The sequence below is a fragment of the Antechinus flavipes genome, chromosome 6, assembly GCF_016432865.1.
Source record: "Antechinus flavipes isolate AdamAnt ecotype Samford, QLD, Australia chromosome 6, AdamAnt_v2, whole genome shotgun sequence".
In the NCBI taxonomy this organism is placed as follows: domain Eukaryota; kingdom Metazoa; phylum Chordata; class Mammalia; order Dasyuromorphia; family Dasyuridae; genus Antechinus; species Antechinus flavipes.
The window spans coordinates 171,071,135-171,098,052 of NC_067403.1; the positions used below are offsets into that span (position 1 = coordinate 171,071,135).

The window sequence follows — 26,918 nt, forward strand, 5'->3', positions numbered from 1 at the left end:
TAAATCCTTTCTTCCCCTAAATGTCTTCTCTTTTGTAACTTAGTGAGTTTTGGTTCCTGGTATGACCATGTGAAGGGCTGGTGGGAGAAGAAGAAGGACTACCGTATCCTCTACCTCTTCTATGAAGATATGAAGGAGGTGAGAGAAAAACAACCCTTTTCCATATGAAACTCTACATACTTCCATTCTTCCCTTGAAACTCTCTTCAATAAGTAATTTTTCAGATACAACTAATGATCTATCTTCTTCTGACAAAGTGTCTCATACTCTGCTTGTAGAGATTAAGAGAGATGAATTAGACATGAATATTCAATTAGATGGATTGAAAACTAGTTGGAATGACCAGACTCAAAGAGTTATTGTGCATGATTTGATAATAGCCCAGAAGCTCTCCGGGGGTTGCCCCATAGATCTGTGCTTTACCCTGTTATTCAGCATTTTTATCAATGACTCAGATAAAGTCATAGATGGCATGTTCATCCAATTTACAGATGACTCAAAGCTAGGAAAGTTAGTTAACATACTAGACAACAAAGTCAGGACCCAAAGGACATTTACATGGTAGAGTATTGGCCTGGCTCTAACAAGATCAAATTCAGTAAGAATAAATATTGTCTTATTCTTGAGTCTCAAACATATATATATCAGCTTATTTTTCCTGAGGTCCCCTCGAGTTATCGGATTAATTGCTTTACCCATTTATTTTTGCTACTCTACATTCATTTTGTGGTGATGTTCTGTTTATGGAAAAAAGTTGGAGAGCATGGAAATTTTTGACACACTCTGCCATCTTCCCAGAATGCCAGAGAAAGCAATTTTTCTTTAAAAAAGAAAGTTGAAGGATTTTAGTGGAGCTAATATTGTCTTCAACTTCAATCAGGGAAGCTTAGCTTCTAAGAATAGGAAAATGTAAATACAATTGTATTGTGCCCTCAGCAGCCATATGGAACATAGTCCTCTTTTTTAGAAGGATATTGATAAGCTAGAGAATATTCAGAATAAATAGCCAGGATGGTAAAGGATCTTGAGGTCATAATGATTTCTTGAAGGAATAGGATAAATCAGATAAGAAAAGACATGCAAAAACTTAATAAGCTGTCTTCAAGTTTTTGCAGAGTTTTCATTTGGAACAGAGTTTTCATGTGTTTTGTTTTGTTTTGCTTTTTGTCCAAGAAAATACAAATAGAAGCAAGACGTGGACATCATAAAGAAAGTAATTTATGTAAGATATCAGTAAAATACTTCCTAAAAGTGAGAGCTGTCCCAAAGTGGAATGAGCCACTTTGAAAGATTGTGGATTAACTTCTTTGGACATCTTCAGACAGAAACTGCATAGCCATTTGTTGTCTATGTTATACTGGGGAATTTCTTTCAAGTGTGAGTTGAGATACTTAGCCATTATAATCCAAACTTTAAAATTCTATGATTCCATGATTCTCTAGGACCCAAAACGTGAGTTATTGAAAATACTGAAATTCTTGGAAAAGGATTTGCCAGAAGAGATTGTGAATAAAATCCTCCATCACACCTCATTCAAGATAATGAAAGACAACCCAACAGCCAATTATACAATGATAACAGAAAAAGAAATGGACCACAAAGTATCTCCTTTTATGAGAAAGGGTAAGAGGAACACTCATATTCAAAAATTACTTTAAATCTCATCTAATCCAGCCCTCAAATTCATGAGACTAATGAGAGTAGGAATTGGGAGAAAGAAATAATAACCATGAGTGCTTTTTTGTTATTCTTCACTAATTGTCAGTTATGTCTGACTCTTCATGATCTCATTTGGGGTTTTCTTGACAAAGATTTCCTTCTTCAGCTCATTTTACAGATGAGGAAGCCAAGGTAAACTGGGTTAAGTGATTTGCCCAGGGTCACATAGCCAGTAAATGTCTGAGGGTGGATTTATATACTTTTGTCTCTCTGACTCCAGGTCTGGTGCTCAATTCACTATACCACCTACCCATCCTATGAGTGTCTTAGAAAGGTAATAAGGTGAGGGCAAGAAGAAAATACAACTAAAAGGTAATATGTGGCAAACATCTTTACTGCCACAGATCTTACCTGTTGGGAAGCCTTCATGGGAGAACTTTTCCTTGGCATGCAAAGCCAATATCCCAACCAATGTCTTTTCTGAGACCCTTTACTGAGGCAAGACACCTTGGGCTACTGAAATGACCTGGTTTTCCTCATTCAGAACAGTGTCAATAACTGTAGGAGAAATAGGAGCAAGGATGGCTAGGGGATGGTGAGTGTACTTACTGAGCAGCTCTTTCATTGATAAAATGAATAAATTAAACTGGATAACCATCAAAAATCCTTCTGGTTCTAGAATTCTACTTTATATAGTTAGCATTTTTTGAGTAAAAGTTGTGTATGGATAGACAGTTGAAACAGTATGGGATTTGGAGCTTAGAATAGTTGTTGGGGATTTGGGGATTAGCCTACTTGTGTTCTACTATTGTTGTACAGAAATTCAATTGAGAGAGACAGATAGGCAGAAAAAGAGAGAAATAGAGAGAGAGAGAGAGAGAGAGAGAGAGAGAGAGAGAGAGAGCTTATTATGTTCCAGGCACTATGCTAAGCACTAGTGTATAAAAAGAAGCAAAAGACACATAAACTAATGGGAGAAATATAAAAATATGCAGTCAAGGGTATCTGCTTGAACAAATTTAGAGATATGAAAATATTCAATTCATACTTATTAAAATAATAAAGTTCCTTGTTGGGATTTGCTAAAAATTGGGTTTTCCTAGATAATTTGGGTAGACCTGGAGTCTAGGACAGAGTACAAGACCAGGAATCAAAAATATTAAAGCTCAAATCCAGCCCCAAACATTTAATAGCTGTGTGATCTTGAGCAAGACATTAAGATTCTGCCTCCTTTACTTTTCTCATATGTAAATTGGGGATAATGGCAAAAATTCCTACTTCTCAGGGTTGTAGTGAAGATCAAAGGAGCTCTTGGTATAGTGCCTGCCATATACTAAACACTATATAAATGAAAGTTCTTGCTATTATTACAAAAAATATTTTTATAAATATATTTCATAAACTATAAAGTGTGTTCTAAAAGTCTAAGTGAAATTTCAAGATTTTAAATTTTAAAATACAAAAGAGAATCACAGATTTAACAATGCTATACAGTTATCTATTAATCTGAGAGCAGCTAGATGGCACAATGAATAGAGTACATAGTCTGGAATCAAGAAAACTTACCTTCCTAACTTCAAATCTGTCCTCAGACACTGACTAGTTGTGTGATACTGGGGAATTACCTTAACTCTATTTCCCTCAGTTTCCTCATCTGTAAAATGAGCTAGAGAAGGAAATGGCAAACTGCTCTAGTATCTTTGCCAAGAAAATCCCATATGGGATCATGGAGATTTGAACACGACTGAACAACAACAAACCTATTAATTTAAGGCTTAAAACTGTAGTAAGACTTTAGGGACATTCTTTATTAATGTTAAAAGTTATTTGAATATTAAATGCTATTATGTTAACAATTCTTCCTGATATCTACAGATATCCAAGCTAAAAGAACAGATTGAAGGAATTCTAGTGCAGTGAAGAAAACACTGCTCTTAGAAACAGGAAGCATCATTTCTTGAGTTCAAATCTGGCCTCAGATACTAGCTGAGTGACTCTGGGCACATCACTTACCCCTATTTGCCTCAATTTCCTCATCTGTAAAATGAGCTGGAAAAGGAAATGACAAACCATTCCAATATCTTTGCCAAGAGAACCTTAAAATAGGATCACAAAGAGTTGTACAGGACTGAAATGACTGAATAATAACAAAGAGAAATAGTTATGATATTCAAATATCCCTAGGGCAGCTAGTTTACCTTCTTTAAAAGCCATATTTCACCCACTTTCATTCTAAAGGATTTTGCTGGAAACCTTTTTGAATTCTTTGTATTCCGAATCTGGGTTCAATAAGATTAGCAAGAAAATGAAACTGTTCAAGTTTTAAATCCCAGAATCCTTTACTGGGTGTTCAAGAACCATTTAAGCCATGATTGCTCAGATATGTTGGAAAAGCCACAGGAATTAGTGAGAATAGGTGAAGCAAAGTTCTGAAATCAAACTACAAGGTTTGGACCATGATTTGGAAAATTGGTTTGATGGGAAAGTGATACAATGGGTTAATATTCTAACCTTTCTTTTCTGCCAGGGATGGCAGGTGACTGGAAGAATCAGTTCACTGTAGCCCAGTATGAGAGATTCGAAAAAGATTATAACCAGCAAATGGAAGGTACTACACTGAAGTTTCGATCTGAGATCTAAGGACTGTCTCTCTTCCCTCCAAACTTCTGAAATGTTTTGCAAGAAGAAAAACACCTAGCGATAACATGTATAGGCTTTGAGCTTCTGTAGTTGCCTGGCTTAGCATTTTGCATAGATAATGCTAAGAAAAGTCCTAAGCCTTTACATCGGAAAGAATGATTGTCCAAGATTTCTTAATAAACTGTCTGCTCAAATGTGTGTATTGTCTTAAAGAATTAAATCATGAGATGTAACAGTAATTTTTAAAGTATCCCACTTACATATTTTCCTATTGCACAGTGTTGTCCCTAGAGTTGAACAATGCATCCTTGTCCAGGAGCAATGAAATTTAGAAAGTTGAAAACTTTGAAATGATGATTTTAAAAGGTTATAAACTTTTAAAAGTTAATTTGTGTTGTGTTTGATAGACTGTGAAATCCAGTAGAATTAAAATGTACCTCTTTAACAAAGATTATTAGTTCAAAGTGGAAATTACCAGAAGGTAGAATATATGCCAGAAGTGAATTCCTCCCTAGCTGGGGCCCACCAAGTTCCCAATCAAGGTGGTCACCTAAGCACATCCTATAAATTTCTCTTAACAAAGTTCAGGATCTCTCTTACTCAACTGACTTTGTCTTAATTATTTCCTGTATTGTTTTTACATCATATGTTTTAAAGTTAATTTAAGGTCACATTTTGATCTCTCTACCCCAGATTATCCAAACAGTCAGTTATAGTTTTGTGCTATCTTGTTTCTTTAAGACTTTAATGTATAGGTAGTAGAAAGGATTAAATGATGTGTGCTTGGTGGAAGAAAAACTCAGCATGAGGGAAGTAAAAACCTAAACCTAAAACAACCTTCAACGAAACTAGTTCCCGAATTCCTCACTGTTTCCTCCCATGAAAAGTGGGATGTGTCAAATCAATGAGTTTTTAACAGAGATAATGCCAGAATACTATTATTTAATAAGTAATGACCTAAGTTTCAGCTAATCAAGATGACTGCATTATAATCTTAGAACAATTCAGTGTTTTGATAGTTACTTTCTCCATGGATATATTTTCTACAATGATGATATAAAATAATATCAAGAAAGCAACAAATAAATATAGAGAACAAATACCAAAAATGGCAATATTTCCTTGTTATCTTCTCAGAACACATCTTTCAGAAATTATTTAGTAAGCATTTGTCATCACTTTTCATCAAATTACTTAATTCACTGAGTAATTACACAGTATGAGACTGTACTTAGTCCTGTGTTAGGCAACATGGAGGATGTGAAAACTTAAGACATAGATCCTATCCTCAAAAAGTTTACAATCTTCTTTGAGTGGCAAAGCACAAAAGAAACAACAAAAGAACAAAGCAAAATGTTGAGATATCAATTGTTAGAGTAATGAAAGTTCAGAAAAAGGACCACTATTCACTATTCTAAAGATTCAGACTATTCATATTTGATTTCAAAGCTTTCTGACAACTATTAATCCTTGACCACTAGTGTAAACGGTGTTTCATTTCTAAAGGTCTTGAGTTCTGGATCTTAGGCTTTATTCACCTAGATGTGAGATTAAGCAAGTGAAGGTGGTAACAGTGATCTGACCCAAAAAGCAACACCACTCCTATCTCAATGTTTTTGCTTTGCTATTCTAGCCAGGCTGGCTTGCCTGTCCTGTTGGTGGTAATCAACAATTTGGGTTGATTATAGCATCGAAGGTAGACCCCCTCTTCAGAAGGGAGATTGAAAGGATCCCTTTTTCAAGAATAACTGCAGGGGCTGGAATGGAAAATGATCTAGGATAGTGGAAGGGCAATGTTGTCATTGAAATACTTGGGCTTACATGTTCATTGGTTGTATTTAGACAGCAGTTGGCAATGAGCCAATTCAGTGGACCCATTCTCTACAAGTTTCTTCCAAAAAATTTTTTTAAAGATTTTCTTTCATCAGTGATAGTTTCAGGAGTCAATATAACTCTACAATATAGTAAACATTATAAAGCACCTATTATATGCCAGTCACTATGCTAAATAAATCCTGGAATAAGTCGATAGCAAGAGTAGTGGTCAAGAGCCCTAGAGCACACTGTGGTGAAAATGGAGGAAGATCACAGTTGCAATAATGTGTGGACGCAAGGGAGATAACACCAATACCTTTTGGCACCACATCCAAGGGGCTTTAACCACTGGACAACCAGAAACTAAGAGGTTACAATCTTCTCTGTAATTTAACTGAGAAAAAGTCATAGATTTAGTAATTGAGAAATCGTTGGTAAATTTAGAGAAAGCTGATGAGGTGGGAACCCAGACAACAGAGTTAAAAAGAGAACAAGAGAAAAGTTGAGCACTGACTGACATGGTATTCTCAAGGACTTGAGCCATGAAAGGAAGACAAGATACATAATGATAGGTAGTAGGGAAGGATGAATGAATCAAGAGTTTTTTGAGGAGGAGGGAGACACAGGCATGTTTATAGGCAACAGGGGCACAGCCAATAAAAAGGGAGAGATTGAAGAGACAGTAGAGATGACAGAGGAAGCAATCACTTAGAGAAGATAGGATGGAATGGGGTCCCCTGTTCAAACAGAGGGGTCTGGCTTGGCATAGAAAAGGGACCTCTCTTCATGTAATAAAGAAAAGAAGGAAATAGTGAATGAAAGAAATGAAATAAAATTAAAAGAGGAAAGAAGTGGGGCTAATGGTTTCATTTTTTTTTTCATGAAGTGTCCTTAACAGAGTTTGAGGAGGGGTTGAAGAGAGTTACAAAGGTTTCAATAACTGTTGAGTTGGATAGGAATAAATAAAGGTGTAAAAATAGATAAATAAACATAGGTGCCTGGCTATAGAAAGTGTCTAGTTGAGATTATATAACATAAACTTAAGATAGACCCAATGGTGGTTTTTTCCAGTTCCATTCAGTAGCAAGTCAACAGGAGTAAAGGTTGCAAATGGTGGCAGTAATCCAAGGCTGAAGCTTGGCAAAGCATGCTTGATGATAAGATAAGAGTTAAAAGGGTATACTTGAATTGGTTCATGGAAAGTCTGAGATGGAGGAGAGTACAGTTAAAGCTTAGGCCATTATTGGGGAGCACACTGACAGGTGGAGAGATTGAAGGTCACAATGAAAATGTGAGATACTCTCCCTGCCTCAGATCTCATCCATCCTCTGGTCAAAAGTCATGATTTGTCTGAAGTCCAGATCTGACCATATATCTCAACCTCCCCCAAACTCAGTAAACTACAATGTTTCTTCTACCTGTAAGATAAAATTTCTCTGTCACTCTCTCTCTCTCTCTCTCTCTCTCTCTTTCTCTCTCTCTCTCTTTGTCTCTGTATCTCTCTCTGTCTGTCTCTTTCTGTCTGTCTGTCTCTCTCCTTATAAATCCCTTCTCATTAATATGCTTTTCTACTTCTCCACTCTTCTTACATTACAGTCCCTTCCAAGCACTTACCAGCTCTCTGTCCCTTGAACAAGGTACTACATATCCTGATTCTGTAATTTATAAATGGCTGAACTCCATGGATTGAATACTCTTCCTTTTTTTTCTCTGCTTCCTGATTTCTCAGGTTTCCTTTAAATTTCAACCCAATCCCATCTTGTGAAAAAGAACCTTCCCTGTCTTTTTCAATGCTAATATTATACATTTAAGATTAAATCTTCCATTTACATTGTATATAGATACAGAGAGAGAGAGAGAGAGAGAGAGAGAGAGAGAGAGAGAGAGAGAGAGAGAGAGAGCAGGCAAGACTTATGAGTTGATGAAAGTGGAGTGAGCAGAACTAGGAGAAAAATAGACACAGTAACAATTCTGTATGATGATCAAATGGGAATGACTGCTATTCTCAGCTATACAACAATCTACGACAATTCCAAAAGACTAATGGTGAAAAATGCTATCTGCTCACAAAGAAAGAATGAATGCTAATTGAATATTTTTACTTTATGATTCTTTTTTTGGTCTGTGTTTTCTTTAGCAACAAAACTAATACAGAAATGTTTTATATTACTATACATGTATCATCTATACCAGATTCTTTGCCTTCTCAAGGAGGGAGAAGAAGAGAGAGAGAATTTAGAACACAAAAAGTGATACCAGATGGCAAACTACATACAATAGCAAGTTGTTTATGTGGTTCCACATGCACAGTATATACTTGATATATGCCCAGAGTTTTTGTTACATAAGTGTACGAGGGTACAAAAAGGGGAAAGTTCTTGAAATAAATGGACTCCATTTTCCCACCATATTCAGGAGTCCTGTCTCATCACTTCTCCATTAGTAAGATATATTTTGATCACCCCAGTTTCTAGAGCCCTAGAAAGCAGGACACAACAGGTTATTTCAAGAACTTTCCCCTTTATATAATGTAACAAAAACAACAGTGCACACGTGGGACCACATCAACAACTTGCTATTGTACATAGTTTGCCACTTGGAATCACTCTTCCACCTGGTATCACTCTGCTTCAATCTCAACACATATTGTCACTGCCCCCTGACTTCTCAGGAAAGCCTAGAGCCCTTAGGGGCCATGGGGAGCCGAATCAGACATTGTTAGCAGGTTCCCTCTGGGCTGAAGGATCTTATCCCTCACTCAGAGTCTCCCCACTGACTGTGACCCTTTATATAACCAGACTCCATTTTTCTACCATCATTGGGAGTCCCGCCTCATCACTTCTCCACTAGAATGGTATATTTTAATCGCTCCAGTGTAGGGGCTCTAGAAAGCAATGGTACATTTTGTCATCCCAACTTGCGGGCTCTAGAAAGCAGGACATAACATTTGGGCATAAAAATTGGGGCTCTAGGTGACTTCCTATACAAATCATCTTGACTGACAGATTGGCTCAATTTAGTGGAGAAGTCCCCATGACCTGGAATAGGGTAAGTATAAAAATAGGCAAACAGGAAGAATTGGTAAGAACTAATCTAGTCAGTTTTGTTTTTCAACCAAAATGGGGCTAATACTAAGAAAAGAGCCTCCCACACACCAAGGGAAGTGTGAAGCATGTGTAATTAGGTAAATAGAGAAACAAGGTTTGTTGGTACCTCAGAAGCAGATCACTGAGTTTCCTAAATATATTAGAGTACACCTCTCCTTGGTTTTCTAAGGAAGAAAAATTAGATCCAGAGATGTGGAAAATAGTGGGAAAGCAACTAATTGGATGTTACAAAACTGTGGGTTCTGATTCAATTCTTAAAGAAACATTCCTTATGTACAATATAATACAATTGGCTTTAAAGAATCCCACAAGTTTTAAAACAAGGAAAGATTTTGATGTGGATAGCCAGGTAAGGAAGGGGAAGGAGAAAAAGTAGGAGGGGGATGGTGCTGACAACACAACTGGAAGGCATGGACAAGTTAAGCACCTCAAGTACTATTGATAAGCTTAAAGAATATGATGCTTCTCACCTTCACAGCTCAGTTTTACTTCTACCTCCACCTCAATATGTGCCCTTAGGGTATTTCCCATCTTCTGACCCTCCTTCCTCAACTCCTCCTTTGTGGGAGAGAGGAGGTGCAGTGGGAAGGGCAATGACACCATCAGCACCACCCATGAAGCTGTTTTAGCCATCCCCTATGTCACCATTACAAGAGGCATTAGTTAAAGCTGAGGAAGAAGGACAGGATACAATTATATTGAGAAGAGAAGCACATCTTACAATTGAAGAGCTTAACTCTTCTGGTCAAATCAGAAGAAGATACATGCCTTTTAATCTGGAAATCATTAAAGATCTGAAAAATCCTTGCACTCTTTATGGGTCTACATCCTCTTATGTAAAAATGCTGTTAGAGAATTTGGCTTATGACATTTTAACCCCCAATGACTGGAGATCTATCGCAAAAACATGTTTAGAACCTGGACAACACTTGTGGCTTTCTGAGTATAGTGAACTCTGTAGAATACAAGCCCAATGATATAGGCAACCTGGAGTTAATATACCAGTCACCTTTGACCATCTAGCAAGTGTAGGTCCTTATGCAGACACTTTAACACAGATTAATTACCCATTGGCAAATTATATAATAATTTATATAATTATATAATAAATATAAATAATATAATATAATATAAGCAAATTGCTTCTGCTGCTATCAAAGCATGTGGAACCCTCCCAGGAAGACAAGATAAAGGGGAAGCACAAGGTCCAAATGAACCCTTTGCTGATTTCGTGGGACATCTGCAGACAGTTGTCAAATGAATTCTTAGTGAAAATGTAGCAACAGAATTTATGATAAGACAACTTGCTAGAGAAACTGCTAATAAGGATTGTAGAAGAATTATATTAGGACTAAAAAAAGATGCTCCTTTAGATGAGATCATGACACTGTGCCATAGTGGGTACAAATATCTTTTATGCCCAGACTATGATGCAAGCTTTTCAAGATCTGAACATGGAAAGACAGGGTCTCTTTTGGGAAGGGACTTCTAAAGAAACTCATCAGTGCTTTCAATGTGGTAAAGCAGGGCAGTTAAAAGCTCAATGTTGGCAAAAATATAATGTGAAAGAACAGGGTGAGGGAACAAAACCCAAAACCCCGTGTCCAAAATGCAATAAGGGCTTTCACTGGGCATCAGAGTGTAGAGTGACTCAGGGAAACAAGAAGTGGGGCTCAGCTCCAGGACTCAAAGCAAAAAGCACTTGGGGCATGATGGCAACTGCTGTTACACCCAGAGTCTTTAAAAGTTCAGTACTCCAACATGATCCAACATGAGAAGCAACCAATTGGGGAAAGGGGATTGCAATTAGGGAGAATACAGTTGAATGCCACTGGGACTACTGAGATGTCCCCTGGAGAGCTGAAAACTTTCCCTGTCTGGCCTATAGAACCCTTGCCTCCACACACAGTTGGCTTGACCATTTCACCTCCTGAGAGAGCTTACAAAACAGTGTCTATCCATACACTGATTTGGGAAACTGGGGAATGTGTAGCTAATATCCCAGTCACTAGCCAAAGATTAGAGCAAGCACCTATATTTCTGGTATAGGAGGATCAATAGCAGCTGAACTTAGTGCTATCCCTTTGAGATTGAAATTTGAAGACATCAAGATGCTTCTCCAAAAATAAGAGAAGAGGAGGCACAGGTAACTCTAGAGAACTTCTAAATTTAATTTTAGGTATTAATTTTTTTTTAATTTTTGATGGAGATGCACTGACTCCAACAGATAAGTTACATAACCCACCAGAAGGGCAGTGTCCAGTTTGAGAAGGTCCATTATCTTTAAATAATCACCAGGTGATGTGGAAAGAAACAGAAAGTGGTGAATGGAAGGGACAAGATAGGTTAACTGCTTGAGGGAGAGGGTTTTCTTGTAGCTCAACAGATGGAGAAGAAACCCAATGGGTGCCAATGAGCCGTATCCACCTTCTCCATCAGAGAGTTGGATAAAGAGAAGACCTTCAAAACAAAGAAGACCCAAGAAATATCAGGTGATTCCATTGCTGATTGTGCCCACCACTGAAACCCTGATAGTGTACTCTCTGTGTATGGCAATTGACTCATGAACATCAAAAATCATCCTCAGTGAGACGGAGGCAGGACTTCAAAACCTTCAGGAATCACTGGATTCCCTGAGACATGAAGTGATGGACAATAGATTGGTTTTGGACTATCTCTTGGCTGCTGAAGGAAGTGTATGGTCTATGTTTGGTTGTGAATTGATAGTTATTTTTTACACCTTCCTTCTGGAAGTCACAGAAATCTTTTATAGTATTTTGTTTATTCATATTGTTTGTTATGTTACTACTTGCTTGTATGATATTACAAGTTGCCTGTGATTCCTCCCATGGTGATGGATTTTACCACTGCAGTTTACCTGTTTCAATTAAAACAAAAGAAAGGATGATATAGAAAGTCACAGAAAGTGGGGAAATTCTGGATGAAGTATAAGACACTTCAGCCCAGAGGGAACCTGGTACCAATGTCTAGTTCAGCTCCCCATATCCCATAAGGGCTCTCACCCTTCCTGAGAAGTCAGGAGGCAGTGACAGGCTGTGTTATGATTGAAGCAGAGTGATACCAGGTGTCAAACTACATACACTAGCAAGTTGTTTATGTGGTCCTATGTGCACAGTATATACTTGGTTTATTCCCAGTGTTTTTGTTACATAAGGGTATGAGGGTATAAAAAGAGGAAATCCTTGAAATAAATAGACCTCATTTTTCCACCATCCTTGGGAGTCCCACCTCATCAATTCTCCATTAAGAAGGGATATTTTAATCACCCCAGTTTGGGGGCTCTAGAAAGCAATAGTATGTTTTTCATCCCAACTTGGGACCTCTAGAAAGCAGGACTCAATATTTCAATTACCCCAGCATGGGGGCTCTAGAACGCAATGGTACATTTTGTCATCCCAACTTGAGGGCTGTAGAAAGCAGGACACAACAGAGATATAACTGCAACAACAAGATAATCTCACAAACTGACAATTGCCATAATGTGAATGTGGTAGGGAGAGTGAGGGGAGAGAAAGGAACAGCATATATGTGATAGTGTTCAGGTAATGGGTATTTTGACGGGTGTCCCAGAATGCTAACATCTTTATGCAAAGGAATGGCCTTAATACAGCAGTCCAGTGAGAAAGATAGAAATGAGTCAAGTGCCCTCCTGCCCCCCTCAGATAGTATTATAAAAGTACCACAACGTTCAGGTAGGATAGACCCGACCTGCTGCATTCCTTAATGTTTATTTTATTTTATTCCTACAGGCAGCAAAAAGACCATGTTAAAAAAATAATAACTTGCCCAGTCTTGCTCCTTGAGATTGAAACTTTTTATTTCTTCCTTGGCTCCATGCCCAAGGCTCTGCACTCACTGTTGTAAATGAGTCCTCAGACAACTGGCTCTCCCTATTTTGTGTCCAGGAACTCTTGTTCACCTCTAGATTTTTAACTTCTTACATGGCAGCCACTGCAGAATTTGCCCGTTTCTGTTTTCTCTTCCTGGTAAATCTCTGACAGGGAGGATGGGATATTTATTTTCTTCCTATCTGATATTTCCTAATTTGCTTGAAAAATCATGTCTATGAGCCAAGTCTACCTTTCAATCATTTCTATGTGCTTTTCCTCAAATCATTTGAGGGTTTTCAAGTGGATAATGGATATGTGCCAGGAAAACTCTGTTGTCTCTTAGAGGTGGATACAGATTGAAAACAGAGATCCAGTTATCGAAAGCAAAAGTGAAACAGATTGCGACCAGAAGGAAAAGGGAAGGAAGGCTGGTTTTTTGGGCAAAGACTGAATACTTGATCCAGAGGGTAAGTCCTTTTATTTTCACCCAAGACTTTTTTCATCATATGTTTGTATTTCTCAAATATCTAAGTTGTCAGACAAAGAACACTGGAGAACACAGAGGTTCCGGCATTGGAGAACCTGAGTGGAAATCTGGGCTGCACTACTATATGCATGATTTTAAACAAACATCAAGGCTCGATGATTCCCAATCTTTGAGCCCCAGATTTTTTTGGCACTAACTACATATCTAGTTATTTATTTCCTCATTTAATGAATATCCATAATACTTCTACTATTATGTGAATGGATTTCACGTGAAAAAGAAGTCACTCATACTTGAAAATATTGGGATGATTTCTAAGGTCCACTCCAGCTATTCACTGAATTCATTGGATTAGATTCATTGAATCTTTTAGCGAGCCTAAAGTTTTAGCCAGAAAGAATTCTAGAGTTTTTTTTAACTTACTTTGCAAATGAAAAATACAAAGTTCTGGAAGGAAATGCTTTGTCACATAGGAGGGAAACACTTTGGGTATAAATGATTAATGGTAGTCAGCACTAGACCTCAGGTGTCTGGATATCCAGAATTTTTGTTATACCACATTGTATAACATATAATATGTTAAAATATGTAAATATGATATCCAGCTTCCAGTCCAAATTCCATCTTGTAAAAAAGAATCTTAAAATGTATGATGCACTTTATTGTGGGCATTGTTCTCTTGGTCCTGCTCTCTTCACTCTACTCTTTACACTCACGTGTCTCTGGATTCTTTACATTCTCCTTTGTTGCAGTTTGACCAGCCACTCATCCTTGGACAGACATTTCTTATTACTTTTTTGTTATTGTAAATAGTGCAAATAAAGTGGATATCACTGGATGCAGGCGTTTTTTGTTGCTGCTATTAACCTCTTTGGGGCAGAATCCAAGTAAAGAAATCTCTGAATCAGAGGTATAAATAATTTGTAACTTTTCTTACATACTCCCAAATTGTTTGTGAAATGATTTGGACCAGTTTATAGCTCTACCAGCACTGAAATGTCATGCTTGTCTGTTCCAGGACTCTTTGCACTACCCCTACAACATTCTCTTTCCTTCTCCCTGCTTTTAATCTAATTTCAAACACCTACACCATCTTGTCAACACACCTACCACCATAACTCTTTTCACTACCATTTTTTTTTCACACTACTCAGCTCAGTTTTGGGATCTAAAGTTGCTGAAGTTTATTCTATAGATTTATGTCACCCTCAAGGGTTCTCTTTATTAAAATGCCCCCTCTTTCATCTGGCTATACAGCTTTTAAAATGTAAACTAAGCTGAGAATTAACCTGAGGCCTGGATTTGCTAGGATTTAAACACTGGTATTGCATTGAAAATTAAATGAAAAAACTCCCCTCACTCCATCCCCAAAAGTTAGATGTTTCTCCTATTTTGTTTTCTCCTATTTTAAGCTCTTAGGAAAACTTTAATATAAAAAATATTACCCAAGAGCCTCAACTCCAGCCAAGTGGAAGCATCCCAAGTAATTTTAAGTGTTTTGAAGCATTGAGAATGTAATTAGGAGTGTAAGAGCTCCTTCAGAAAAACTTTGCTCCTTAAATTTTGAAAACAGGAAACAATTTTTCTATTGTGAACAAACTTTTAAGTGATTTTAACCAATCCATATCAAAAGACACTCAGCTGTAGAAGTTTCAACAAGAGTTCCCTAGTTCTGTGAAAGTCCTATATTGGAGTAATTTGATCAGAAGATTTGGTTCTCCTGTTTCCCAGTTGCAGCTTATCCTTGAAATCCATGCTGGTCCTAAGATGCTCCTCCTACCTCCTGAAAAGCAAAGCAGAGCAGAGCTTATGTTGATCAGGGATGATTGGAGAGACTCATTGATTGTTGTGTACACTGGGCTTTCTTTTTTCCCTCCTTATTGGGAAAAACAGGGTGGCAGAGTTGAGAGATAGGCCCAGCATTGGAACTGGGGAAAATTGAACTGGAATTCTGCCTCTGACGAACTGTCATAGGACCATGGCCACTTCACTTAACATCCTAGGGCTCCTGGCTCACTAACTGCACCATGGATAGAGCAGTGGGCCTAGAGTCAGGAAGTTGTTCTGGTTTGCTGTTGTTCAGTCGTTTTTTCAATCTCTGTGACTCCCCCTTTGGGGCTTTCTTAGCAAAGATTCTAGAAAGGTTTGCCATTTCCTTCTCCAACTCATTTTATAAATGAGGGAACCCAGGCAAAGATCAGGAAGACCTGAGCTCAAGTACAACCTCAGACATTTCTTAGCCAGCTGACCTTGTGCAAGACATTTAGCTTCAGTCTACCTCAGTTTCCACAATTGTAAAATAGGGACAGTAATAACACCTATCTCACAGGGTTGCTGTGAGGATCAAAAATAGTAATATTTGTAAAAAGTTTTTATCATAGTGACTGCTACATAGTAGGCTTATTCCCATCTGTTCTTCTTCCTAACATTGTGAGAAGTTGTTAAATATATAGAGTTCCTTATGTTGATGAAATCAATTCAATGTACCCTCTTCCTCAAAAAACATTTTTCTAAAGTTGAAAAGGTTGACTAATTATTAGGTTTAAATACATTTAAAATACCGCTACAATTAATATATGGTGTCTGGGTCTTATTTTCTCTTTCCAAAACATCTTCACAGCCAAGATTCTTTAAGAGGATTTTCCTGTTCCCAATAGTTGGTTATTGTTTCTCTCCTTCTCCTAAAATTCTTTTGTATCACTTTTTAAATAAATTTTATTCATATTTTTGTTTTTACATGACTTAAATTTCTTCTATCTTCCTTTCTTCTCCCAGAGAGCCTTCTCATATAATAAAGAATATTTTAAAAGAAAAACAGCAAGAAATGTAAAAAATTAGCAAAACTTATTAAATACTTTAAAAGAACTCACCATTTGTGTAAAGTTAAATACCTGTTTAATTCAGCTCTGCAGAGCAATGGAAGGCAGTAGCTTTACTTATCTGTTCTTTGGTGCTAAGATTGAATTTTGTAATTTTGTAACATTTATTTTCCATTTTGTGGTTATTTTCATTTACATTGTTAGAGTCATTTTACATACTGTTTCCTTGATGCTGCTTATTCAAGTTTGCATCAATATATTTAACTTTTTTAATACCTTTTTATGTTAATCTTATATTTCATAGATTAGAGCACTAGAATATTCTATAACATTAAATATACCATGAATTGCTTTTTGTATGCTTTGGGGACTTTCTCACCTGGATGTATGCCATTTCCCACTCCACAAAGCCTGTAAACTCCTTGGAAGCAGCTTAGTTTTCCTGGAGCCATGAAAACCAATCTCAAGAGCTAATTATTAAATTCCAAATATGAACATTCATACCTCAGAAATTTTCAAAGGCTACTTCAGGACTTGATTTAGTTTGGTTGACTTTCTAAACTTAAAAAGGTGGTAGAGAAAATGTTAATAATGCAGATTAAATTTAAAAGTATATTTTGTATATATGTCCAAAGGGTTATAAAATTAAAGATACCCTTTGACCCAGCAATAGCACTACTAGGTCTGTATCCCAAAAAGAACAAAATAACACTTTATATACAAAAATATATGTAACAACAGCTCTTTTGTGATGGCTGAGAACTGAAAGTTGAGAGAATGCTCATCAATTGTGGAATAGCTCAATGTCAACACAGATCAGAAGTGGCAGACTTGGGATTCAAACCAAGTTCTCTGATTCCAGATCCAGTATTTATTCCATTACTTTTTTGTTGTCTCTCAGAACAGGGCACTCATTTTATAAGTGTACCTTCCAGAACCTAAACCTATTATCAGGCTAGGTTTAGGGTACTTTGGCACATAGTGGGGTTTTAGGATAGTGTTACAATATCTGGCATTTACTTATTCAAAGAAAGGAGATTTCACTGGGAAATCATGCTAGTCAAAAGCAATAATTGAACCAGAGACAAGATTAGCTGGGTAAAAAACTATTTTTAGGGGCTCTGAACTTGAAGATTCTCCAATAAATCAGTTTTTCCTTCACAAAATCCTACTCTGAGGCTTCATTGTGATGTAAAAGTATGGAGTTGTGGTTTCTCAAAGGGCTTTGTCAGAGGTATGTATGTCAGAGGTATGTATGTCAGAGGTATATCTTGTAAGTCCTGCCAAATCAAAAAGGCTTCAAGTATCATATTAGTAACACATTATAATTTTCCTTTCTTTTTTATTTTTTCAAATGTTTTGTTAATATTCCTTTCATATATATATATATGTATGTATGTCACTGCTGCTTCCCAACAACAACCCTACCCTTACCATTGAACCCTAAATGAATTGAATAAGTACAGTGTTGTAAAGCAAAAACATTGGTCCTATCTGAAAAAGATAGGAGAGACTTGGGGGTGATTGAAGGTAGTAGGGAAGAAACCAGTAAATGTGGAAGGTTAAATATTAGAAAGGAAGATGATTGGTCATTTGGATGGAGAAAATGGGAAGCATGAGAAGAGGGATTGGTCTTGGCACAAAGAAGTCTCTGAAAACAGGAGAGCCAAATTCAAATCCCACCTCAGACATTTGTATCTGGGGGACTCTGAGCAAGTCTATATATTTAAATAGAGAAAAAGATTGATAAGATGACTACTACTACTGTACAGCGTGGCTTACTAAATAATAATAATAGCATGCATTTGTGAAATGCTTTAAGATTTTCAAAGTGCTTTGTAAACACTATCTCATTTGATCTTCACAAACACCCTGGAAGATAAGTGCTTTTTTTAATCTCCCTTTTACAGATGAGAAAATTAAGATGGTAGAATGCTCTAGTGGAGGCAGAAAGACCTGAGTTCAATCAGACCTCAGATACTAGCTGGGTGACCTTGGGAAAAGGCTCTTGATTTCTTCCTAAGTGTTCTCATTCATAAAATGGAACTAAAAATAGCACCTACCTCCTAGGGTTGTTGTGAAGACTAAATGAGATTATACTGGCAAATCACTTTGCAGACCTTATAGCACTAAGCAAATTGTAAATATGATTAATGTCATTACTCTAATGTATTAAATTAATAAACCAACAATTATTAAGTATTTCCTACACACCAAGCACTGTGTTGCAGGTAGAGAATGCAGATAAAAGAATCACATAATCTATAATGATAAAGAGCTTGCATTCTCTTGTCAGAAGAAACATACCACCATAAATATAAATAAAATCAAAATGAATCCATTGTAATTTTTCAGAGATGAGGGTAGGGGAGGAAGGACCAATATTCAGAGAAATCCAGAAACAAGAATGAACTATCATTTTTGTTGACCTTGTTCTAACACAGCCTCAGATGTTTTTTTTTTAATTTTTATTTAATAATTACTTTATATTGACACTCGTTTCTGTTCTGATTTTTTTTCCCTCCCTCCCTCCACCCCCTCCCCTAGATGGCAAGCAGTCCTTTATATGTTGGATATGTTGCAGTATATCCTAGGTACAATATATGTTTGCAGAACCGAACAGTTCTCTTGTTGCATAGGGAGAATTGGATTCAGAAGGTATAAATAACCCGGGAAGAAAAACAAAAATGCAGATAGTTCACATTCGTTTCCCAGTGTTCTTTCTTTGGGTGTAGCTGCTTTTGTCCGTCATTTATCAATTGAAACTCAGGTCTCTTTGTCAAAGAAATCCACTTCCATCAAAATATGTCCTCATACAATATCGTTGTCGAAGTGTATAATGGTCTCCTGGTTCTGCTCATTTCACTTAGCATCAGTTCATGTAAGTCTCGCCAGTCCTCTCTGTATTCATCCTGCTGGTCATTTCTTACAGAACAATAATATTCCATAACATTCATATACCACAATTTACCCAGCCATTCTCCAATTGATGGGCATCCATTCATTTTCCAGTTTCTAGCCACTACAAACAGGACAGCCTCAGATGTTTATTAGCTGTGTGAACCTGGGCAAGTCACTTAACCCTGTTTGACTCAGTTTTCTCAACTGTAAAATAACCGGGAAAAAGAAAATGGCAAATCACTCCAGTATCTTTGCCCCAAAAAAAAAAAACTCCAAAGAATTGGAAAGAATTGAAATAACTGAACAGAAAGTTGCTGATTTTTGATTGATTGAAGGAAAACATTACTAGAAAAATAGTTCTCTGAAAGTCAAATGAGTTAATGCAAGGCAGAATGAGATGAATCTAATTTTGATTAGAGGCAATGGGCAACCATGGAGTTAATTTGGGTGTTTGCTTGAATTAATCCACTTAATTAATAGCCTAAGTTACATAATTCAGGCACAGAATGGGCTTGACAGCTTCTGAGTTCTTTTCTGATCCTAAAATTTTATGATTCTATGATATGATGTAGATAAATTATCTATTAAATGGAGGTGATAACTTCCAACTCCCAGAGTTCATTATGAGAATCAAATGACTTCATATTTTTAAAAGTGATCCAAAGAGTACTGAGTGCTTTACAAACACTATCTCATTTGTTTAATTTAAAATTTTTGGGTCAAATATATAGTTTTCAAATATATAGTATTATTGCTTAATGAATTATTAATAATGATAATAATTTGATGCTAAGCAACAGGGAAAGGACAAAACCTGTATAGCATACATGAAGAAACTCAAGCATTTGAAAGCCAAAAAATTGTCTTGATGAAAACTTTTAAATACTAGCTTTGCAATAGGCTTCAGGATCACCTAGCAGGGCCTCTGACAACATGAGAGGGCCAATTGATTTGGTCATACCACCAGATGGGACCCAAAGGACAGAGCAGATTAAACAATAGGCAAGTTTACAATTCATGCAGCTAGGGATCAACTGACAAAATTGGGCACCTTGGTGTTGGCAGCACAGGGTAATCCATACTCAGATTTCACTAGTTTTAATGTGGGTAAAAAAGAGGAGCCTAATGGGCAAAAGTAGAGAATAGCCTCCACAAGTAAAGCAAAGGCTTTCAGTGTCCAGTCCATTAACATTCTGGCCTAAGATGGGCCCAAATTTTAGATATGAGTGGGCATGGAATTCTTGACTCCTTTGTGTAGGCACTGGTGCCCTAATGAAAGATATGGGCAATGACCCTACACAGAAGTGGACTCAGAACGGCAAAGCCCCACCACCCCAACAATGACCTGGAGTTTAAAGTTATATGAGGCTACAGGTCCTAGAATGAGGGGCACTTTGGGGAAAAAGCAGTTCCAAGGAAAGCATTCAAACTAGTGTTTTATCTCAGAGGAAGAAAGAAGCCAGTTATTCGGATCCTAAAATTTAGGTTTCTACCTCAAGAAAGGATTAAGAACCTAGATAAGATATGACGGGAACAATATTCTAGTTCCCAACCCCCACACAGTTTGGTCTGGATTTTCAAAGAAGACCAACCTCAAGATTTCATTAGCTTGGCTAATAAAGGGCTCAAGTGATCAATGTTATTTCCAGGTAATTTTTGTAAAAAGAAAAGCTATGAGGGGAGGGTGATATAAGAAAGGGCATATTGGGAGAAGGAATGGTCAGTAGCAAAACCGTTGAAGCCCCAGAGTGAAAGGAGAGAGAGAATAGAATAAATGGGGGGAAATACAGTCAACAAGTCATTGTAAAAAAAAATTGAAGCAAGTTTCTCTGTGAAGGTCTTATTTCTCAAACATAAAGGGAACTGAATCAAATTTATTTTTTAAAAAAGAGCCATGCTATTACTGAGCTTATACCCCAAAAAGATACTAAAGAAGGGAAAGGGACCTGTATGTGCCAAAATGTTTGTGGCAGCCCTGTTTGTAGTGGCTAGAAACTGGAAAATGAATGGATGCCCATCAATTGGAGAATGGTTGAGTAAATTGTGGTATATGAACGTTATGGAATATTATTGTTCTGTAAGGAATGACTAGCAGGATGAATACAGAGAGGACTGGCGAGACTTACATGAACTGATGCTAAGTGAAATGAGCAGAACCAGGAGATCATTATATACCTCAATAACGAGACTGTTTGAGGATGTATTCTGATGGAAATGAATCTCTTCGATAAAGAGAGCTTTAATTGATCAAAGATGGACAGAAGCAGCTGCACCCAAAGAAAGAACACTGGGAAATGAACATAAACTGCTTGCATTTTTGTTTTTCTTCCCGGGTTATTTATACGTTCTGAATCCAATTCTCCCTGTGCAACAAGAGAACTGTTTGGTTCTACACACATATATTGTATCTAGGATATACTGTAACCTATTTAACATGTAAAGGACTGCTTGCCATCTGGGGCAGGGGGTAGAGGGAGGGAGGGGAAAAATTGGAACAAAAGTGAGTGCAAGGGATAATGCTGTAAAAAAAAATTACTCTGGCATGGGTTCTGTTATTTAACTCTGTTGAAAAGTAATTTTAAAAAAATGAGCCATGCCCCAATTGATAACTAAACAAAAGATATGATCTATGCCCAAAGGATGATAAAGTCATGCACATCTTTTGACTTAATACCACTAGTAAGCATGAATACCAAAAGAGATTTTTAAAAAGAATGGAAAAGACCTCTATGTATAAAAATATTTATAGCAGCTCTCTTCTCAGGGCAAAAAAAAAAAAATGGAAATTAAGAGGGACATGTCCATCAATTGGGAGATGTCTGAATAAATTGTGCATGTGATTGTCATAGAATATTATTGTTCTATGGGAAATTATGATGGTCTCAGAAAAAAAAAAAACTTGGACAGTCTTCCATGAACTCAAGCAAAGTGAAATGTATTGTATACAAAGTAAGAGCAATGTTCTGGGATGACCAACTGTCAATTATTTTGCTATTCTCAGCAATACGATGATCCATTACTACTCTGAAGAACTTATAATAAAAACTAACAATACTCAGAAAACCTGATTTTGTCTGAATACAGATTGAAGCATACTCTCTGTATCTTTCTCTTTCTCTTTTTATGTGTGTGTCTGGTTTTTTTCTTCTCTATCTCTTTCTTTCTCTTTCTCTTCCTGTCTTTCGCTTTTAATTTTATTCTTATTGAAGGTTTTTTTTTTATTAGGGTGGGAGATCTATGTTTTCTTTCACAACATGACTTATGGAAATATTTTGTATAATGAGGACTGAGAGTAGGGATAAGGAAAGTATCTGGAACTCAAAAGTTTAAAAAAAAAAAGCAAATGCAAACTATTGAAAAATTGTAACTGGGGGAAAATAGTAAATAAATAAATGAATTTTTTTTAAATCATCTATAAGAGTTTCATCATGGCTCCAAGACTTAGTTGGTAAACCATAAGAAGCAACTCATACAAAGCGGAGCTTCATTTAGCTAAACCAACTCATGGTGTCCTCAATATAAGTTCTCTTGAATATTCTTCCCCTGCTATGGCTAACTAAAATCCCCACAAGTATATCATTTTTTTCCAGCTAAGAACTGACTCCAAATAACTGGTTTTGTCCTTAATTTATGTTCAACATTCAGAGATCAGTTTATAGAGAAGCAAAAGGTAGAACATTAGATAAAATATTTAACCAGGAAGCATTTCAGAAAGCATTCAATACCTTTCTTGTTTATTTTAGCAGAAGTTAATGTTTTCCACAAATCCAAGTGAAAAAGGCCAAGGATTATAGAGAAGATATGATAAGCACTAGGGCCAAGAAGAGACAAAATGGAGGTCATTGTTCCCTGAAGGTACTTACCAGGGAACACAGGGATCCCTAACCTCTGGATCTTTGAAAAGAATAAGGAAGTGGAGTCAGGACTGCAATTGCTTAGATAAGGCATATTAAAGGCCAGTTTAAGAACATGGATGGAAAGCTCCCTAACTCTGGACTAAGAATGTATAGAGTACTTGAAGAGTAGTACAGTAATATGATTACAAAAGGCAGTCACCATAAGGATGATTTCAGTGATTTATGGGAGAGAGCCAGAGAGTAAGTGGCTTGGAGAATATCATTGAAGATCTGAGGAAGGAAGTGATAATGAGTAGCTGTGTTTCCTCTGATCTAAGGAAGATTACTGGGAGAAGAGAATAAAGTTTAAGGCTGAGAAATGGGTTTCTACTGCATTCAGTAATAAAAAGAATCATAGAAGACTATAAAATCTCATTCTGTCTATACAAATTCTAAATCATGAGTTTCTTCATGCTCTCTTTTCTGATTTCTTCATTCTCTTTTAGAAAAAAATCGATTTCTTTGAGAGATAATCTAAGACATACAATATGAGGATCTAAGACATACAATATGCATAATTGCAACAGGACGTTCCTTTTCTGGTGATTCCACTTCTTGTTGTTGTTCAGCCATATTCAGTTCTTCAAGACCCCAAATGAGGTTTTCTTGGAAAAGATACCGGAGCGGTTTTTGGAACAATGTCCAGTTACCTGAGATATATCTTGCCACTGGTTCCACATGGCTCCAGAGGAAAAAGGCAGGCTGGTGATTTTGCACAACATTCCTTCACTTCAATTCAATTCACTTAAATATCATAACAGTACCTTCCTGATGTCATGGCCCTCTTCAAGAACAAAAGACAAATGAACAATAGCTAAAATGATTTGCCATTTTCTTCTCCAGTACATTTCACAGATGAAAAAACTGAAGCAAACAGAATTAAGTGACTCGACCAGGACACAGCTGTTAAATATCTGCAGCCAGATTTTAACACAGTTCTTAATCTCCTTGCCTGATTCTTCAACCGGTAAAATGAGATAGAAAAGAATATGGTAAATAAATCCAGTATTTGGGGGGTAAGGGGGAAACATACCTCAATGTGGTGACAAAGAGTCAGACACAACTAAAAAATGGTTGAACAACAACAGTAACTTACTGACTCTAGGCCTGGTACTTTAACCACTCTGCTACCAATTTAATTTCTTCTTCCCTTGAATTACATTTATTTTAAATAGCCATATTGCTGATTTTAATTAAGTTCTAGTGGGTTTCAGTTTTAGAAGAAATGATATCACATCACATGATATCTTTACTATTAATTATAGGATCATAGAAAGAAACCTTAATACTGTTTAGTTCCCTCCTTTTACAGATGAAGAAACTGAAGCAAAGAGAGGTTTAAATGACTTGTTCATTGTCACATATGTAATATGTATCAAAGACAATAGTTAGTTCCAGGGCTTCTGGCTCCAAAGCCAATACTTTCTACATTATATCAGGATATCTATTATTAAGTATGTTTTTAAAGCTATTTAAAATAGTATTGGGCATTGTGAGATGGAACTTAGGGGTAGTTTTCCTACCATAGGCCAAACAACAAAGCAGATCTTAGAATATAGCAAAGTCAGCACCAACAGGTGCTAGAAGATAGCTGAAAGAATCCTCCCTAAAGTAAATAATAGAGAAAAATGTAACTGACCACTTAGCCATTCAGACAATAAATAACTATTAAGTTGTGTGCCCTCTAGGTCTGAATTAGTATGAATAAAGTAACATGTAAGTCACCATAAGTATTCAAATTCACTATTTGAAGTTTTAATTATTTAAAATATGATTATTTCCTCCAGTTCAATGGAAATATGCAGAGGGAATTAAAAATAATGTTACTATTATACGGGATTCATTATTAACACTCATCAGAATCCAAGTGACTAAATAAATGTGTGTTAATTAGTTTATTACTATTTTAGCCAAAGCTAACTTGAAAGTATTTTAATAATTGACAACTGACTGATTTTTTTTCATATACTTGTTTTTGCTTTCACTTGTTTTTCCTAACAAGAACTTTGAACTTAAATTCTAACCCTGCAATTAACTTAATAAAAAGGGATTCATTTCTAGGACTTCATTTTGTCAAAATCTGTTTGAATATTTAAAAGAAAAACTGAACCACACAGCCCAACATTATGCAATTTTCATGGATGCAAAATTAAGTGTTTAAATCACTATTTGCTCTTATGAGCATCTCTCAGCTTTTATGTACATAAAGGAGAATGTGGTACAAATATTCTCTGACCTTTATAATTGCTCTGAATCATACTATATTAATCAATCAACAAAAATTTGTATACCAGCCTCTGTGGAAATCACTGAGGATACAAAGAAAAAAAAGCAAATCTGAAGATCTTGAGAAGTTTCTCAATTTTGAACTCTGTGAGTTCCTCCAAATGCCTGATTCTATGTATTATTTTGGCAATGCTGATGTTAGAAGTCTAAATTATTTGTCTCCTCAGTAATCAATGTTAGATCAAGATTTTTTTTACTATTCATGACTTAATAACTGTAACTGAATAGCTGAATTAAAATAGGGTGCCACCATATATAGTTTATTCTTTTACTTCACAAAAAAGATAATACAAATATATATATGTATGCATATATGTGTGTGTGTGTCGAATATGTATGTCAAAAAATGTACATCAAATATATATCAAGTAATGTATCAAAATGAAGATTTCATAAACTCTGCAAATGTTTATGGGGGTCTTCCATTTGTTTGTTTTAAAACCAGTCTTTTAAAAATGGAGAAGAAAAATATATTCCCACAAGAATTAGTGGATGTTCATGGAACCCCTCTCTTCTGGACCATCACAGAAGCATGGTCCCAAGTAGAAGGATTTGAGGCCAAACCAGATGACCTTCTCATCGCTACCTATCCCAAATCTGGTGAGTTGTCATTTCATAAATCAATTACCAGTCATTTGTGTTACATATGGCCTATGTGATACTAAGCCAATCATCTCATCTCTCAATATTCTCCATCAGACATGTCAAACATTCAGCCATGAGACAGATCTGATCCAGAGTGGGATGGAAACCACATTAAAGTTGAGTTCCCATCTGATTTTTATGTGTGGATCTGTTCATATATATAGATAGAGATATACAGATATGTGTATGCATATATATACATAGATATGTATACAAATATATATTTATACATATGAACACATACATATGTGTGTGTGTATTGTTCTTAATCAATAGGCAGCCCATGGGAATATGTTTTATGGTTTATGAGTTTAGGGGCCCTGTTTCTATTTGAGCTTGACCTCATTGATCTAGATTCATTAATTTTTCTAAAGCTCAAATCTCAGTGTGTCATTTTCCTACTCAGTAAACTCCCATGATTCCCTCCCAATTCCAAGACCAAATATAAAGTGCTCTGTTTGGCATTCAGAGTCCTTTATGACTTAGATGCTTGCTACCTATCCAGTCTTCTCACAAGTTACTCCTCCACATGTACTCTTCAATCAAGGCTCCCTGGCTTCCTGCCCATCCCATCAAAAAGACGCTCCATCTCTCAGGTATGGAATTTTCTTTGGCTCTCCCTCATGCCTGGAATAGTCTACCTCCTCTTTTCTACCTGCCAACATCCCTGGATTTTTTTCTGGCTTTCTTTTACCTATCAACTAAAATCCCATTTTCTACAATAAGCTTTTCTCAAGTCCTCTTAATTCTAGTGTCATCTCTTTCTTAATCATTTATATATCCTTTACATAGCTTATACATATGTGTTTGCT

General features: G+C 36.4%; 3 protein-coding genes across 8 annotated transcripts in view; all 3 read left to right on the plus strand.

Moving 5' to 3' along the window:
- Positions 1-4,493, plus strand: part of LOC127541233 (sulfotransferase 1 family member D1-like) — a 28,604-nt gene extending 24,111 nt beyond the window's left edge. For both annotated transcript variants that reach the window (XM_051966440.1, XM_051966441.1), the window contains exons 6-8: positions 44-138; positions 1,443-1,623; positions 4,187-4,493. In XM_051966440.1, coding sequence (XP_051822400.1) covers positions 44-138; positions 1,443-1,623; positions 4,187-4,299 — 389 coding nt within the window. In that variant the 3' untranslated portion in view covers positions 4,300-4,493. The remainder of the gene's footprint in view (positions 1-43; positions 139-1,442; positions 1,624-4,186) is intronic.
- Positions 4,494-13,440: 8,947 nt separating this feature from the next.
- The window catches only part of LOC127541234 (sulfotransferase 1 family member D1-like), a 37,975-nt gene continuing 24,497 nt past the window's right edge, over positions 13,441-26,918 (plus strand). For 2 of the 5 annotated variants that reach the window (XM_051966443.1, XM_051966446.1), the window contains exons 1-3: positions 13,441-13,539; positions 25,907-26,061; positions 26,612-26,702. In XM_051966443.1, coding sequence (XP_051822403.1) covers positions 26,029-26,061; positions 26,612-26,702 — 124 coding nt within the window. In that variant the 5' untranslated portion in view covers positions 13,441-13,539; positions 25,907-26,028. Of the gene's footprint in view, positions 13,540-24,018; positions 24,168-25,906; positions 26,062-26,611; positions 26,703-26,918 lie in introns of all 5 variants that reach the window. The other 3 variants (XM_051966442.1, XM_051966445.1, XM_051966444.1) reach the window with 2 other exon arrangements.
- Positions 13,499-26,918, plus strand: part of LOC127541232 (sulfotransferase 1B1-like) — a 63,267-nt gene continuing 49,847 nt past the window's right edge. Inside the window, exon 1 of the mRNA XM_051966438.1 lies at positions 13,499-13,539. The gene's annotated coding sequence lies outside the window, so the exon portion shown is untranslated. The remainder of the gene's footprint in view (positions 13,540-26,918) is intronic.